The sequence below is a fragment of the Mandrillus leucophaeus genome, unplaced genomic scaffold (assembly GCF_000951045.1).
Source record: "Mandrillus leucophaeus isolate KB7577 unplaced genomic scaffold, Mleu.le_1.0 Scaffold509, whole genome shotgun sequence".
NCBI lineage: Eukaryota > Metazoa > Chordata > Mammalia > Primates > Cercopithecidae > Mandrillus > Mandrillus leucophaeus.
In genome coordinates this window covers 3,142,854-3,159,918 of record NW_012105464.1, presented here as the reverse complement: position 1 = coordinate 3,159,918, position 17,065 = coordinate 3,142,854, and the positions used below count along the sequence as shown (strand labels likewise).

Genomic DNA, 17,065 nt, shown 5'->3' with positions numbered 1-17,065 from the left:
AAAGTTTGAGGACTGGTACAATGAACTGTCTGTTACCAGTCAGTTACGATAAGTATGGACATTGAGAGCTGGCATTAAGGAATCTGTATACATCTGATTTAGTCAAATTTAAATTAGTGGGCTCACTTTTTGAACAAGGTATATACCAGTGCAGTTGTTAAACTTGAATGACAAGTCAAATATGAGTGGCATACTAGTAATACAACCACATATCAGTTCACAATGTACTGGAACAAGAAAAACAAGGAAGTTTGCTTGGTCCTACCCCAATGATATTTTGAGAAGCACTGCACAATATACTACTTCATTAAATGAGATTGATTGTTCTGAATACTGTGGACTTGTAATTAATTTATAGTGAAAGTAACAAACTCAAGTATCTCCATTAATCAGACAACTACTATAAATTAATGAAGTGGATCAAATATAGGACCTCATAGGGAAGAGTGTGGAAGGAATGTGGCAAATCAGAGGTCCAGTCTTCATGGAGCAGTAGCTAGTCATCTCTATGTGACTGTAATCATGTATACCCTCATTTCCACTTCTCAAGAGAGCCAGAAATCCAGACTTCCAGGTAAAATGTTATTGATTTTCAAATGCTACCAGCTTATTAATTTTCTTTTAAGATGTCTGCTTAGAACTAGCAAACCTATCCGCCATCCAGTTTGAGTTGTAAGATGCCACTTTGTAGACTGTGCTTTAGGAAATAATATATTAGAGATTAGCAGTGTCAGGGTTGTCCTTAGGGCCATGTGGAAGATGTGCTTGTCTAAATCCCAGAAGTCTTTCTTGCCATATCATGTCCACTGAACCTCATATTTCGAGGCACCTCATTGTCAAGCTGCTCACCCCACCACTGCATGATTCCTTATGGAGAGCCATGGAGCACTCCCAGCCTTAGCCCAGCTCCTTGCTTCCTCTTCTGTGCATTTGAGCTGCAAGCAGGCCTCTCTCTAGCAACTCCAGGTGGGGAGTCTCCTTCAGCTCATCACTTCATGGCGACAGCGCCCCCTCCCCTGGCCGAAGTGAAATATCTTTGTGTCCAGGACATGGGTTTCTCACAGCCTAGTTTTTAAACACGAGACCGCTATTTACTTCATTGTTGGGACACTCCTGTGAATTAGCCAAAGGGCAAGCTGGGTCCTTCTGCTTAGACAGAGGCAGAGAGAGGGCGAGTCACAAGGCAGGAGGAGCAAAGGGGACACAAAGAGGAAGGGCTCTTCCTCTGCCAGGCACTCTCCTGTCTCTCCACAGGGTTCAGCAGGATGTGGCTCTCATAGCCAGTGGCCCAAGTGCCCAACAGTAACCTGAGAACCAGGCCCAGATGCACCCCGGGGAAGCCTGCCTGCATGTCTGGGGTTAGGGAAGGAGACAGATGCAGCTGTTTATTAGGGGTCACACTGTGCATATCCCAAGTGGACCCAATCTTTGGGAAAACTAAAGATAAGGGACTCTTATTACCGCTGTTTTACACATGAGCAAGCCTGCCCAGCAGGAGTAAATGAAAGTCCAAGATCACATGGTCAGAAAGTGGTGAACTAGGATCTCAAACCCAGGTTGTCTGATCTGTTATTGAATCTGGCTGGGCAGCCTCCTGGCCAGCAGGCAGCAGAATGCGGCCATAGAGGATCCAAAGAACGGGTGAAAATCTAAAATAAGGACATTCACAGGCAAGGGGACAGATTGCTACAACACTTGATGTGACACCTTTTTTAAACAGTTCAGAGCACAAGTTTTTAAAAGTACAGTACATGCTCATGAAGGCTGTTTTGAACATGGTTTGGAAGCTAGTTATCTTTGGAAAAGATAACTTGGAGAACTTGGAGGGTCTATGGAAACTGAATAAAGGTGGTAGCTATGGCAGTAGCTTCACTCACTTCATCCAAAAAAAAAAAAAAAAAGTACAGTACATGCTTTAGAGGCCATCACTCGAGACAGAATTACACAGGTTATTTGTATACCTTTGAACCTGTTTTTGGCCATTGATAACTCTATGCTGTTCTATGAAATACATGATCATACACACATTATTTTTTCTGGGAATGTGATTGATAATTGTGTTTATAATGGAATACATTAACAAATAAGTTTTGTAATATTTTGTAACCATTAAGAACGATTGGATTGCATGTCCTAGGCCAGAGAGCTTTTATATAATGTTACTACTTAATTTAACAGTGTCCATAAGAGGATAGAAGAATATATTCCAAACAAAGTGTCATAGTACCAGTTACTAATCCCTGTCTCAAGTCTTTTTTGGAATGAGGCAGGGTACAAATAAATAAATAAAATAACATGACCAAAACTCTCTTTTTTTTTTGCATTTTTTCTTGTGTTTTCCCCATCACTCCTCAATCTCCATGTAAAGCCTGTCCCATGAAGTTCATGCCAGCCAGTATGCAGTGTGCCCCCCTCCACCCACCCCTGTGGCCACTGCCCTCTGACTTCAGACCTTTGCTATTCTGAATAAAGCCTCCCGCACCTCAGTCAGAGTCTGCAGCTCCACCCCAGGTTCCAGCATCAGGTCGGGAATTTATCAAGCCTAGAAGGCCCCCAGCAACTCCCTGGCCTCACAAGGCCTTGCAGTTCAAAGCCAGTGAGGAAGTCTCTATATCTTTATCCCCAGTCAGCTCCTCCCACCAGGGCCAGTGCTCTCACCAACACCACTGGAAACTGCCCCTTCTATAATCACTGATTCAAACACCCCACCTATTCAGCTGTCTATGGGATAGCTTCTCCTAGATGTCTCACAGACACCTACAACCCAAAATGAGAGAACCTGAGAGAAGTCAGGGGCACTGTCATTAAAGACTTTAATAGCATGGGCTGATGGCAGTAGCCTGGAGTTTCTCATCTATGGAAATTTTTGAGGCTGGATGAAATTGTTGATGAAGTCCTGCCAGGTTCGGAGACCCAAGCATCCCTCCTTCTCGGGCTGGGGCACCTCATCAACCTGATGGTGGGTGCATCCTCCAAGAGGCATCTGAGCTGCTCATCCTTGTGCATGGCCCTCTCCATGTGTTCTGGGGTGATATGCACCCTGCAGCTGTTCTGAGCCTCCTTGCCTGCCTGCTCCAGGATGTTGGCCATCAGATACTAGAGAATAACAGCCAGGAAAACAGGTGTGGATGAGCTCAGGCACTGGGAATACTGACCTTCTCGCAGAAAGCCGTCCATGTGGCTAACAGGAAGCTGCAGCTAGGCTTTTGTGGAGCAGGGAAGAATCTCCTTTCTAAGGCTCCTTTTTGCCCTCACATGGTCTTGGTGAGTTTTGTTTTGATCAGCCCTCGTCAGTTTTCCCACTAGCCTGAGCCTCTCCAGGTACCAGTGCTTATTCCCGCCCATTGTGCTCCAGGCCCTCCTTGGTCAGGGAGCTGCCTTCATGACAACCTCAACTTTGTGATATTATTGGTGTCCACTGAGCCCTGATCAAGCCTGGCCTCGAAATGTCTCTGACAGGAACCTGCTCACCCTAATAACTGGACCATCTTTTTGAGGAAAGTCTAACTTTATACTTGACTTAAACATTCTAGCAACAACAACAAAAAACGTGTTTCAGTCAAAACCTTGTCCTGTCTTCACTACGCCAATCCAGGTTCTGTGATTCTAGCTTTGTATGGCCAGTGAGCTCATTTACATTCCTCTATAAGCTGTAAGTCACTAACAGACATGCTCAATGTCTTGTACAGTAGAGGTTCAAATGTCACCCTTCTCATGCTGTAATAAAACCAGTTTTACTTCCATTTACATACTCATTTTGATATCTCTAGTCAATATTCCTACATCTGTCCTTTGGGTTATCTTATAAGCTGGTCCGAACATCTGCTTGTTCTCTCATGAGTTAAATAGAATCTTTAAAATGTGTTCATTTCTTTAAGCCTGAAACTGAAAGTAAAATATACCTTGCAAACCTGCTACTTCACTACCAAGACAAATGGAGATCCATGGCTACAACAGTCCATATCAGGAACTGGGAATTATTCTTGACATCTCTCACTGCCTCACCTTCATATCCAATCAATCAACACATTGTTCCACTTACGCATTCTTAATATTGCTCCAATAATCCACTCTGACTATTCCAGTCCAGGCCATTATTCTCACCTTGACAACTATAGTAGCCCACTTCCTAGCCTCTCTGTTTCCTCCTTCACTCTCCTCCAATCCATTTTGCAGAGTAATCAGTTTCTAAAACTAAATTTGATCATGAGACTTGTTACTTAAAACTCATCAGTGCCTTCCCATTGCCTCTGGAATAAAGCTTGAAATCCTGGGATGCTCTTTCCTGATTTTTATTCATCTGGCTTCTTTTCTTCATCTAGCAGTTTTCAGTTTAAACCTAAGTTTTGGAAACCTTTGTCTCATTTCTCAGACTCAGTTAGACACCCCCCAATATACCCTCAGAGAGGCTACTTATCTTTCACTTTGCAGGATTTACCTTAAATAAATTATGCATTTGATTAATAATTTGTCTGATGTTTATATATCCTATTCGAAGATGATTGGGGCCTGTCTACCTTATTCACCACTTTATCCTCAGAGACCAGTACAGGGTCTAAAACACAGAACACACCCAAGAAATACTCATTGAGTCCATAAATAAAGTCACACAAATCTAACCTCAAATTCTGGCTCCTCTGGCAGACTGAGTACAATTTTCCTCCTATTTTTTTTTTTTTTTTTGGAGCCAAGGTCCTCCCAGGCTCAAGCAATCCTCCCGCCTTATCCTCCCAAGTAGCTGGGACCACAGGCATGCACCACCACTCCCGGGTAATTTTTGTATTTTTTGTAGAGATGGGGTCTCATGTTGCCCAGGGTGGTCTCAAACTCCTGGGTTCAAGCGATTTGCCCACCTTGGCTTCCTAAAGTGCTAGGATTACAGGTGTGAGCCACTGTGCCTGGCCCAATTTCCCTCTTTAGTAAGATGGAGACATTATCTACCTCAGGGACACTGTGTAAATGAAACAGAAGAATGCCTATCACAGTACCTGCCACAAATCAAGGGTTCATGAAACAGTCATTTTTACTACCAACATTACCACCTTGAGTGGAATAGAGAAGGGTACTGTGAGGGACAGGCAAGCCAAATGGCAGGCTGCAGGGGCCTTCACAAAGCACAGTAACATTGGTGTGCTCACTTAGGCTTCAGCCCAACCCATCCTCCAAGATCCTCAGACTTGAGCAAGCCCTTGCTGAGAACTGACTAGACTCAGGGAATCTCAGGATGTCCAAACTCACCCAAGACTGAAGCTCACAGACAGTGTCCATTATTCACTGACTATGAGAAAGAAAACTTCCCCATAGCATAAGATTCCATTGATATGAAAGATTCATAATAGTCAAATCTATAGAGACAGGAAGTAGATTAGTAGGTTGCCAGGGGCTAGGGGCAAGGGAAATGAAGAGTGACTGTTAATGAATAGGGGACTTCTTTTTGATGTAATGAAAATGTCTAAAATTGTCCAAAACTTTTCGGTGCAATGAAAATGTCTAAAACTAGACAGTGGTGATGATTGTATAACATTGTCAATATACTGAAACCTACTGAATCGTACACTTAAAATGGTGAAATTTATGTTATATAAATTGTATTGCAATTGAAGAAAAACAATAACTCTCCAGTGACCATGTAGCTGGCTCTCCCTTCTCTCCCTCACGGCAAACTCTGCTAATGCCAAATCCATCAATGTTTGCTCAATGAGCACAGAATCAGTGAGAGAGGAGAGAGTTACAGAATTGGAATGCTGAATAGGGTCAGGTTGTGATGGACTCTATGTCCTTCTGTCAAGAGGGACACATTTCTATTGGTCTGGACTGCATTTAGATGATGTGGCAGACACTGTCAGCTGCCTATTCATTTTCCATTCCTCTCACTATCTTAAGAGAACATGGTTTTGTTATGGGTGGTCATGGGCCCAACCACATGCAGGCCATGACTAGTCTAACCCAATGTTCTCAAACTTTGCTGATAATAAAATCACCTGGAGCCCTTGTTTAAAGAACAAAAGGGAAATAAAAAGAAAAGACATAATTTTGGCTCCCATCCCAGACACAGCAAATCACAGTTTCCAGAGATGAATCCTGGCAATCTATATATTTAACAAGCCCCCAGGTAACTCTAATCATCATCAGGGAAGTTTGAGGAATACTGGTCTAAACCACTGGTGGCAAACATTCCTAGACCTGGCTTTCCTAGCATCCCTTGAAGCTAAATGACTGATCGGTTCTGGTTAGAGACCTAAAGTCATTTCTGTCAGAGAGATTTCTGGAAAAGCTATAGTTTTTAATAAAAGGAGGAAGACAAAGCAAAGTCTATTAGGGAGATTCATGGAAAAGCTACATTCATTAATAAAAAGAGAAAGATATCTACCCTTCCTTCTTCAGCCCTTCTTACTGTTTTGAAGGTAGCTATGATGGTTGGAACTGTAGTAGCAACCCAAGCAAAAGGCCAATGGCTTGGCAGGGACATCAACTTTGCTACTATTGAGCAGCTGAAATAATGTCAGCAACTGTCTACTTCCAATATCTAGTTCGATAAGAAAAATAAACTCTAGGTTAACTTTACAGTTAGGTGTTTGTTCCTTGCACCAAATACATTTCTAACCACATGACAGACACTACCAACATTTGCCTCTGTGACACACCCTAGGCCATGCTCCATTCATAAGGGTCTTACCCTTTCCGAGTGAGATAATCCTTCCTTATATATATTAAGGCAGTGATTGGGGTTAGTCAAGACCTGCATAAATGGCAGCCATCTATCTTTTTAACAAGACCATGCCCACTTCCTTTTTCCGTAGCTATTTGATTTATCATTTAACTCTCAGAGGACTTATGGTTTTCCAAGTTCTTTTGGGACATTTCAGATATCCATTGTGACACTGACATTTTATAAGATAGATCTGATTTTTCCTGAACAGAATTATGTCTGAAAAATTGTAACAAGGGTTGGCAAACTTTCTTTGTAAAAAGTTAGTAAATATTTTAGACTTTGTGGGCCACATTATGTTTATTGCAACTACTCAACTCTGTTGTTTTAGTCCCAAAACAGTCACAGACCATACATAAATGAAAGAGCAGGGCTGTGTCCCAATAGAACTTTACTGACAAAAACAGGCAGTGCCCAGATTAGGCCCATGGGATGTAGTTTGCCAACCCCTCAACTGTGAGACAATCGTCACTAAAAAAACTTGAGGAAAAAAATTGGATCTACCTCTAAAAATCAAATAGGCTATCATCACATCTGATTTATTGCTGTATCCCTGCCACTTGGAAAAACAATAAACTGGGAAAAAGAGTATAGTGGCATGCAGTTTGGTCAAGACCCATTCCAGTTATAATTCCTTAGGGAACATGGATGCTGCTATATTTATTGAGCTTTTACTCCCTACCAGGTGTTGTGGAAAGTATTTCCATATAAATGTTGATCCACTAAGGTTCAAGATCTCTACTTGAGATCCTGACTCATACTTTAAGAAATACAATCAGGCAACCTGGATAAGGGAGATGGCTCAACATGTAAGTATCCTGTGACTCTGACATGAATTATTACCAGCCAGTCTGAAATATAGGTAGAAAGAGGATAAAACTGAGTGAAGTAAAATAAATAAGTCTTTCTTATATTCAATGTTTTCTTAAACATGTATTTTTTCAACTTAAGGCTTTTAAATCATTTTGTACACCCATAATAAAACTTACCATAATAGTTTTCATTTACCCATAATATTAATACTTGGGAGGGTATCCACTTCTCATTTGTAGGCTTTTCAATAAAATCTTGACTCTGATGCAAATAGTGTTGTTTTTTAAACTTAACCAAAATCTGCTCTTATTTTGATGATGTGAGAATAGCCCAAAGGTAGAACATTGTCTTGACTTATAAACTGATATACCTATTACAAATCTAAGAAGACAGGAAAGTAGCCTTGTTCCATTATTCACCACAAAGTTGTTAAGCCAACTGTTTCAACTTGTTGAGAACTAGCACTGAAAGACAGAGTGAAATCCCAAGAGGACCAGCCTCCAGTAGCTGTATTTTCAGCCTCTGGTAAACTATATTTTCTAAAAATGGCCACAGTGGTATTTTTGGTCCCACATGATCTTCCAGAACTCTACCATTCCCCAACAAGAGTCAGAGTTGGCTTCCCTCTCCCTTCCCTTGAATCTGGGCAGAACTTTTGAGTACTTCAACAATGAGAAGGAAGCAAAAGTGATGTGCCCCAACTCCCAAGCCTGGATCACAAAAGCTGATACGGCTTCCATCTGGCCTTCCCTCATTCTTAGAACACTCACCCTTGGAAGCAGCTACCATGCTCTAAGGAAGCCCAAACTCACTCACACAGAGAAATCAAATGGAGAAGATCTGAGACTCCCAGCAACAGCCAATATCAAAACATGTGAGCAACAAGACATGTGAATGAAGGGGCCATAAATAGATTCTAGCCCCCCACCTTTGAGCCACCCTAGCTGATCCTTAGTGGATCACAGATTAGGTAACCCTTTTGAGCCCTGCCTGGAATGCAGAGTCATAAGCAAAATAAATGTTGTTATTTTAACTGAGTTTTGAGCATAGTAACTAGAACATAGATTCAGAATTAAATGCACTTAAGAATAAATTTCCTTTGAAACAAAATAAACTATGTTTTGCTTCTCATTTTGATCCCCAAATGCAGGCAGAAATTAAAAATATACGTACTTCTTCCAACAGTGACGTCCTGCTGCATGATACTTATGTACAGCTGTAGGGTCAGCTGAGGGGCTGAGCCCAAGAAAGCCTGGATCACTGATGCCCGGCTGAACGCTGATCGGTGGGTGATTAGCTTGCCTTCTGCCTGGCCCACCTCTTTCTCAATCTCCTCTGAGAGGCCATTTTTTGGCATTTGCCTCTTCTTGGTGATACTGACATAAGGCTCTTCATTGTTGCTTGACTGAAAGTAGATGCAGAAGACTTCAAAACACCTGAAAACAAATCAGCAAGTCATAATAATTAGAGACAGACAGGATTCTGACTTTCCATGCTCATCCTACTTACCTTTAGCCTGATTCTCAAAGACTTGACTTGACTACTCTGAACTGTAGTCACTCTTCTAAATCAACCACTCCAAGGACCAGTTCTCCGTATGCAGTCCTCTTGAGGCTTTCCAAGAGGCCAATGGGAATGTATGAGAACCAAATGAAGAAGTAACACCAAAGGCCACTGAAGCAAGGAAATATCTTAGAGAATGGAAAGTGGTTCCAGCTCCAGGGTCACAGAAATAATGTGCAGTTTGCCTTCCTGACACATACTAGCTGTGTAGCCATAGCCAAGTCACTTACTATCCCCACCCCAGTATATTCCCTCCACTATAAAGCAGATATAATGCCCACTTTGTCATATTGCTGTGAAAAATGATAATACAGTGTGACTGCATGCATGCACGCACATACGTGTGTGTTCCACATCCAAAAGATGCCCCAAACCACCCCAGTTAAAGCAGAAGCTATGGCTTGGAAATCCTCCAGCACAAGGCAGCTTACCATCTAGCATTTCACTGGGAGACCACGACATGTTACCTATCTCTGTTTTCATTTGTCCTTACAGGGCAGGACTAAAGTTAGTCCCACCTAGGGATGGAGACTTAATCAGTGACCTTTCCAGACTGAGAGAATACCTGGCTTTTAACATCTGAATTTCCTCTCTAGGTAAAAATATGGATGCTGAAGCTGGAAGAATACTGAGGTCTGTGATTAACTTTGAAGTACACACACACACACACACACACACACACACACACACACGAATTGATAGATGGATAGATATGTGAAACAAAATGTTAATTGTAGAATCTAGGTGGTAAGTACTTGGGCATTCACTATAGAATTCCTTCAACTTTTCTTCTGTGTGTTTGAAAATTTTCATAATAAAATTCTGGTGAAAAATGTGTTTTCCCTAGGAGTAAGAAAAATACTCACGGCCGTAGGTTTATAACTTGTTAAAGGACGTTTTGTCCCTCCTCTAACATGCACTTTTATAACAACCTTATGATGCTGCCAGAAGATTTTAATGGCTTCATCTATTTCATTGAATGTTAATGTTATAATGCTAACTTTATACTGTCACCCTGAGGCGACTACGGCAACTGGAATGTATTTATAGTTTGAAATAATAAAACAAAGCTTGACATAAGAGAGGAAATGCAGGAACCTTTCTGGTGAGTACAAAGTGGACATATTTTGTGATTAATACCATTTTTCATTTGTTGCTAGGAGAAAGAAAGTGCATGGTGTGTGTGGGTGTGTGGGGGTGTTGATTTGTGTACGACATTTTGTCCCGTGGGGTCAAGAATACTTTAATGTATTACATGAAAATATGTAAAACCACACAGACCAGTTTCTTCAGTTGGAAATAATGTCAGTGAAGTTCAGGCCACAAGTTCAATCCCAAGCATGTCCAATTGAATTTTCTCTGAAGGAAAACTCAAATTAATCACTGAGGGCTATATGAGGCCTAGCAACTTCACACTGTTGGACCACTGACCACAACAAAGAGTAGAAAACAGAATGAACTGTCCGGGTGTGGTGGCTCACGCCTGTAATCCCAGCACTTTGGGAGGCTGAGGCAGGCAGATCACCTGATGTCAGGAGTTTGAGACCAATCTGGACAACATGGTGAAACCACGTCTCTATTAAAAATACAAAAATTAGCCAGGCGTGGTGGTGCACCCCCGTAGTCTCACCTACTCGGGAGGCTGAGGCGGGAGAATTGCTTGAACACAGGAGGCAGAGATTACAGTGAGCCAAGATTGCACTACCGCACTCCAGCCTGGGTGACAGAGCGAGACTCTGTCTCAAAAATATAAAACAAAACAAAAACAAAAACAAAACAAAAACAGAATAAACTGACAATCATCTTTATTCTCAAATATGAGATGAATGCAGATGCAGTTTACTAAGTGCTGTGGGGATGCAGACAGCTGGATAACCCTGCCTCATTCGGGGGCACTCACAATCTAAATGGGATAGTGGGACATATGCACAATAAGAATAATAAATAATGAAAATTAATATTTATATAGCACTTTCAGTTATGACATTTTATCACGTATGATCTCACTTAGAAGAAAATGTATTGCAACAATTTAAATCATAGCATTATGTATAATAGCAAAATTCTGGGAATACTCTAAAGGTCCCAAAAATGAAAGAATAATTAAATAAATCCTAATATATCAATTCAATGAAACATTATACAGTCCTTAACATCAATGGTATAGAAGTACAAATACCAATATATAAATTTTTTTCAAAAGACAGTCTCACTCTCTCACCCACACTGGAGGGCAGTGGTGTGATCATAGCTCACTGCAGCCTCCAACTGCAGCCTCCAACTGCTGGCCTCAAGGGACCCTCACTCCTGAGCCTCCTAAGTAGCTGACACTCCAGATGCATGCTACTGTGCCCAGCTAATTTTATTTTTTGTGAGGAAACAGTCTCACTATGTTGACCAGGCTACCTATTTTTACCATATTTGGTATGTGGAAGAAGCAAATTACAATAGAATCATGTATTTTAAATTACATTTTTTATAAAAAGAAAATCACATATATAAGAAATATATACAGATTACACACACATACCCACACATACATATAAACAGTGAAATGTTTGAGCTGGCTCATACTGACTCAGGAGAGCAGACTGTTAAATAGGAATTCTGTGAGCCAGTTGTTAAACAACTGGTAGCTTGATCAATCATGATGGGAATATACGCATTAGAGAAATTAGCAAACACTGAAAATCAGGGCTTGTTTTCCCCAAGAGACAGTTTACTAGCATGCCATTATAAAAATATTAGTAAGGATATACAACAAAAGCATTAGGAATTGTTCTCTCTGAGCAGTCAAATGAGAGCTTTTATTTTCCTCATTGTGCAAATCTGTTTCCTGCCCTTCTGTCATTTTAAAAAATGTTTTACTTGCATAATAAAATCAAGCTTAGAGTTTTGAAAGACTAAAACAAACAAATTAAATACCAGCACATGCTAAGAACTGAATGAATGAAATGAGGGTTCAGATGAGAAAGCAATTTTCCTGATGCCAAGGAAGGGGCTGTATGAAACTGGAAGCATTCTGCAGAATTGTAGACAAAGTAAAACTTCCATGGTCATTTGATGGAAATGAAAGAAGGTCCTAAAGCTCAGGTGGAACCTCTTGTAAGCCACTGTTTTTTCCCAGGTGATACATTTGTATTAGCATAGAGTTTTACATGTAGTCATAGGTGTTTAATACATTTGTAAAAGGCCCCAAGACCTCCTGCCACTGTAGGTTAGGAAAACTGATAAGAAACAAACTACTATTCTTGCAATTCTGCAAGACTCATCTAATTACTCAAAATCTGTTTTTATTTTTTGGTTTTTTATTTGTTTGTTGCTTGAGAGGTTGGCTAAATAAAGCCAGAAATTAGATACTTTTATCAAAATTGAATACTCAAGGTAGTTTTTCAGTAGCATCTACACCAAGGGAAAGCAAATTTTCTGTGAAGTATTTATAAGAAAGTAAATATTTTATTATTTGCAGGCCATGGTTTCTGTTGCAACTGCTCGATTCTGTCTCTGCAGTGTGAAAGCAGTTGTAGCCAATACATAAACCAGTGAGCAAGGCTGTGTTCCAATAAAACTTTACCTACAAAAACAGGTGATGGGGGTATTAGGCCTGTGGGGTACAGTTTGCTAACCCCAATGTAGATAATCAGCAAGTTGATCCTTATTTTTTACTTTATCCCATTTTCAAGCATCATAGCAGAAGGAGCTTATTCCTTAGCTGAAATCATGCATGCGGATGTCAGCATAAATAATCTGTGGTACCAGAGACCCTAATTAAAACACTTTTTCCGAAGAAATACTATAATTTCCAATAAGCCACATTATCTTCACATGACACACATGCTCTGTAAGCCTACACAAAACCCAAATTGGTTAAATAGAAAATGCTGCAAAACCTTTGAAAAGCCACTTGCTTAATCTCACTGAACCTCAATTCCTGGACTGTAAAAATAAGATAATGACAGTTAACTCACAGGGCTTTACCATGGATGAAATTAAACACTGTATATAAAAGCACCTTGCAAATGAAAAAAGAAATTCTCTTCAAATGTAGACTATTAACATTTTAAATTCTTTAAAAAGCTTAATGTAGAAGGATATATTATGGTGCATCATTTTGCAGTATTCTGGAAAGGTTTTGGGAACTTCTTAGGCTTTATTTTATAAATGCAGATTTTTCATGTACCATTTTTTTCCTCACTATACCAGTAATAAAAAAGAGATGAGGGGAATTCCTTGAACTTGTAACTTATTTATATTTATTCCTCCCAATTAATTTATAAAAATTAGCATAAATGTAAAAGAATCATAAACAGAATTTTTAAAATGTTTTTGTGTTTTAGGTAAGAGATCTTTTCCCTGCTCTGGTTTGCTAGAGTATCTATTACAATACACAATAAGATTTTCCTCAAAATTATAAATAAATTCAAGGCATTATCCAAAGTTCGTATCATTCAAACTTAGGCTTAATGTGAAAACAATCATAAAAACTGTAACTACCATTTTAAATACAAGACTGACACAAATGAAATATGGTGCTCTCCCTATGCCTCCCTAAAGGAAAGAAGGAGCAGAGCCTAGTTAGTAGTATTTAGCCCAGAATCATTAGTGTAATGTATTGCAGTTTAACTGGGCCATCGTGCTGCATGAACTCAAACGCAGCATCTACCTAGCAAAAACACAAGTTTGGCTAGTATTCATCCAAAGGCAAGAAGAGTTAAACTGTCAAAAAACAATTTAGAAATATTACTAAATCCAATCCATAAAGTAGGGGGTAGGAATCACCATGACTCTCCTTTGTTTGAGGGAAATAATTTTTATCTTTATGTAAAGTTGATGTCTTAGAGTTAAAATGGCATCAAACAGTCAGCAGGAAGAAATTCCAGTAAGATATTAAGTCAGGCTAATACACAAGAACAAACTGCTTTTCTTTTCATCTGGAAGCTAAGAGACTTGGAACCACATTTTGTGTATCTCAGTAAGGTCATGGGTCCAATATCTCCTTGAAATAAATCAGCTGCATTAGAATCAGTGACTCCTTGCTGATGGAAGGGGTTTGCCTGTTGTTTTGTTTTTTTATCTTTTATTTTGTTTTTGCTTCAAGAAGACAATGGCCCATTCAGAACTTTCTGGAAATAGGTATTTTTATAGTGTTGAAACTTTATATATAGATGAGAAGTTATCTCTTCAAAGCACTAAAAGTTTTCTTTCCTTAATAAAGTTAAAATATTTTTACTGTAAAAACTGAAAAATATAGAAAAATATATAATTGTTTTATTATATGGTTTTATATATTTTCCAGAATATTAAAATCACTCATAACCCAACTATTCAGAAATTATTATTCTTAACATCTTGGTATGTTTTCTTGAGTTCAGGTTTATACTTGTCATCTTGTTTTTATATATATTATGTTATTAGCTTTGTCTTGGGTTACTCTTCGTGTTTAGAAACACTTGAAATAGCAGCAGTGATAGGGTATTATCATTTACTTGGATTGCCAAGATGACCAAACTTTTTCTTAATTTAAAATGGAACTACTAATAGAATGTACTACACAGTCCTCTGCTTTCTTCCACTGAGCACAGGGAACATAATTAGCTCTTTTTAAGGAGCCTTGAGAACATCGTGTGAGGCCTCACTTTCCTCACCTACAAGATGGGGACAATCACATCTATGTCATGGTGAGGATTCAGTGAATTGAGGGATGTAAGTATATATCAAACCATCTAGCACAAGAAGCTTTTGAGAAATGTCAGTTCCCCTTTTTCCTGTTACTCCACTTAAACATTATCTGTTTTCTTCTCACAGATAATGTTAAGAAATGATAAGTGCCCTGCCCAAAGTCAGATCACACTTATTTTACTGAGCGGGAATACAGTCTGGATCACAGGGTTTACCTGGCTAGAAAGGACTATCTCTCTCCTCACTAAATGGCTCCAGGTTCCAGGACTTCTAAAACTCCCCTCCCTCCCTCTCTTTTTCCCCACACTCTTCCCCAGCTATCAGGAAGTCAGCAGCAACCTCCCACTCCTGTCAGTGTACCTGTTTATTTTCCTTTCTAGGATTCTGCAGCTTCTGGAGGCTGAGAAACTTGTTCACCAAGTTTGCTGTGACTGTGTAAACTACAAGTCAGTAGTTCGTGTGTCAGCCGGAACAGTTTTCTTTAATATGAGGTGCAAAAATGTTATGGCCAGGTGTGGTAGCTCACGCCTGTAATTCCAGCACCTTGGGAGGCCTGGGCAGGAGGATCATTTGAGCTCAGGAGTTCCAGATCATCCTGGGCAACATAGGGAAAACTTTAGGAGGCCCAGGCGGGAGGATCACTGGAGCTCAGGAGTTCGAGACCAGCCTGGGCAACATAGGGAGACTCTTTCTCTACAAAAAATACAAAAAAAGAAAAAGGAAAAGAAAAAAGAAAAAGAAAAGGAAAAGAAAAGAAAAAGAAAAAAAAAAGAAAAAGAAAAGAAAATTAGCCAGGCATGATGGCGCTTGCCTGCAGTCCTAGCTCCTCTGGAGACTGAGGCAGGAGTATCACTTGAGCCCAGGAGGTGGAGGATGCAATGAGCTATGATCTTGCTACTGCACTCCAGCCTGACTGATAAAGCAAGATCTTTTCTCAAAAAAAAAAAAAAAAAAATTATAACTTTGTAAAATTTATCTTGCTCCTCGATGTGTGTATGCGTGTGTGCATGTGTGTGTGTATGTGAGAGAGAGAGAGAGATTTTCTGGTAGGAAAGGTCCTTAGCTAGCTGAATTTTCTGGCAGCTGAGGTGTCTCTCTGGCCTTTCCATCTCTTCAAATTCCTCTGTTGCCTATGTCCAAAATTCAGTATTATAAACTTATTTCTAATCCAAATGGACGTCTTTTGTTTTACTTTTCCAATAGAGATGAAAGGTACTAAAACAACACATTTTAAACTCTTTAGATAAGCCAGTCTGTTTTATTACAATATATTTCTACTTGCTTTGTGTTAATAAAAATGAATTTCCAGAAATGTCACTAACAGTTTTTCTTTACTTAACACATAGCAAGTTTTGTCTTCATGGTGCATGTGTACCAGCTTTAACGGCTACGTTTATAAGTTCGCCAGGGCCGGAAGACATTTCTAGAACCCCATATGTTTCCATATCCCATAATATTCATTACGCCACCAAGAGAAAAGAATGGTGCATGGATTTCTCGACTTCCCTATGAGAATTAAATATTTTTAAAGCTTTTAGAACAGTGCTTGGCACACAGTAAGCTCCATGCTTGATAAATTAAAATTAAATCACCTGTACATGCTGTCCCCATAACCACAGCTTAGAACACACTTCCCAAGGGTTTGTGACCACAAAAGCCAATCCTGTCAGAGCCTACTTGACCCCAGAGAAACCAATGTCTTTAATGAGGTTGAAGCACAAGAAACTGCCATTTTTGTTGGTCAATTTCAGTTGAATGTTGGCTATTTCATTGGATGGAACGTAACAGGAATTCAGTGTGCCCCAGCTTTATAACCATTATACCATGATTCGTCCCATTCCTGACTGGAATAATGGGGCTGAGGGGCATGGCGGACCGGCTTGGGGCCCAGCCACCTGTCTACACAGGAAAACCGCCTCCCTCCACTCGAGCAGGTCCAGGGATCAGGCCACAGGACCGGGACTGCGGCCTGGGGCTGGCTCTGGGTGTCTGCACGCACCTGAAAAGGGGCCCAAGTTGCAGCAGGTGCAGCAGCAGTACGAGCGGGCGGTCGCGGCTGAGGTCGCGGTGTACGAAGAGAAGCGTGAGCTGCACGAGCGCGCAAGGCAGTAGCGAGAAAAGCAACGTCAGCGCCTGCCACATGCGGTCCCCGCCCGAGCGGTAGGTGCTGCTCAGGCTGAGAGCCGCCGTTGTCTCGGCCACGAACAGGAACACGGACGCCAGCACCGAGGCCGGGAATTTCATCTCCGCGCGTCAGCGGCTCTCACCGGGGACGGACGCAGTGGCGGTGGCTGTGTGGCT

At 40.6% G+C, this 17,065-nt stretch overlaps 1 protein-coding gene across 1 annotated transcript in view; it reads right to left on the bottom strand.

The window, feature by feature from the left end:
• XK (X-linked Kx blood group) overlaps positions 1-17,065 on the bottom strand; it is a 43,179-nt gene extending 26,114 nt beyond the window's left edge. The window contains 2 exon segments of the mRNA XM_011996308.1: positions 8,696-8,958; positions 16,764-17,065. Coding sequence (XP_011851698.1) covers positions 8,696-8,958; positions 16,764-17,008 — 508 coding nt within the window. The 5' untranslated portion in view covers positions 17,009-17,065.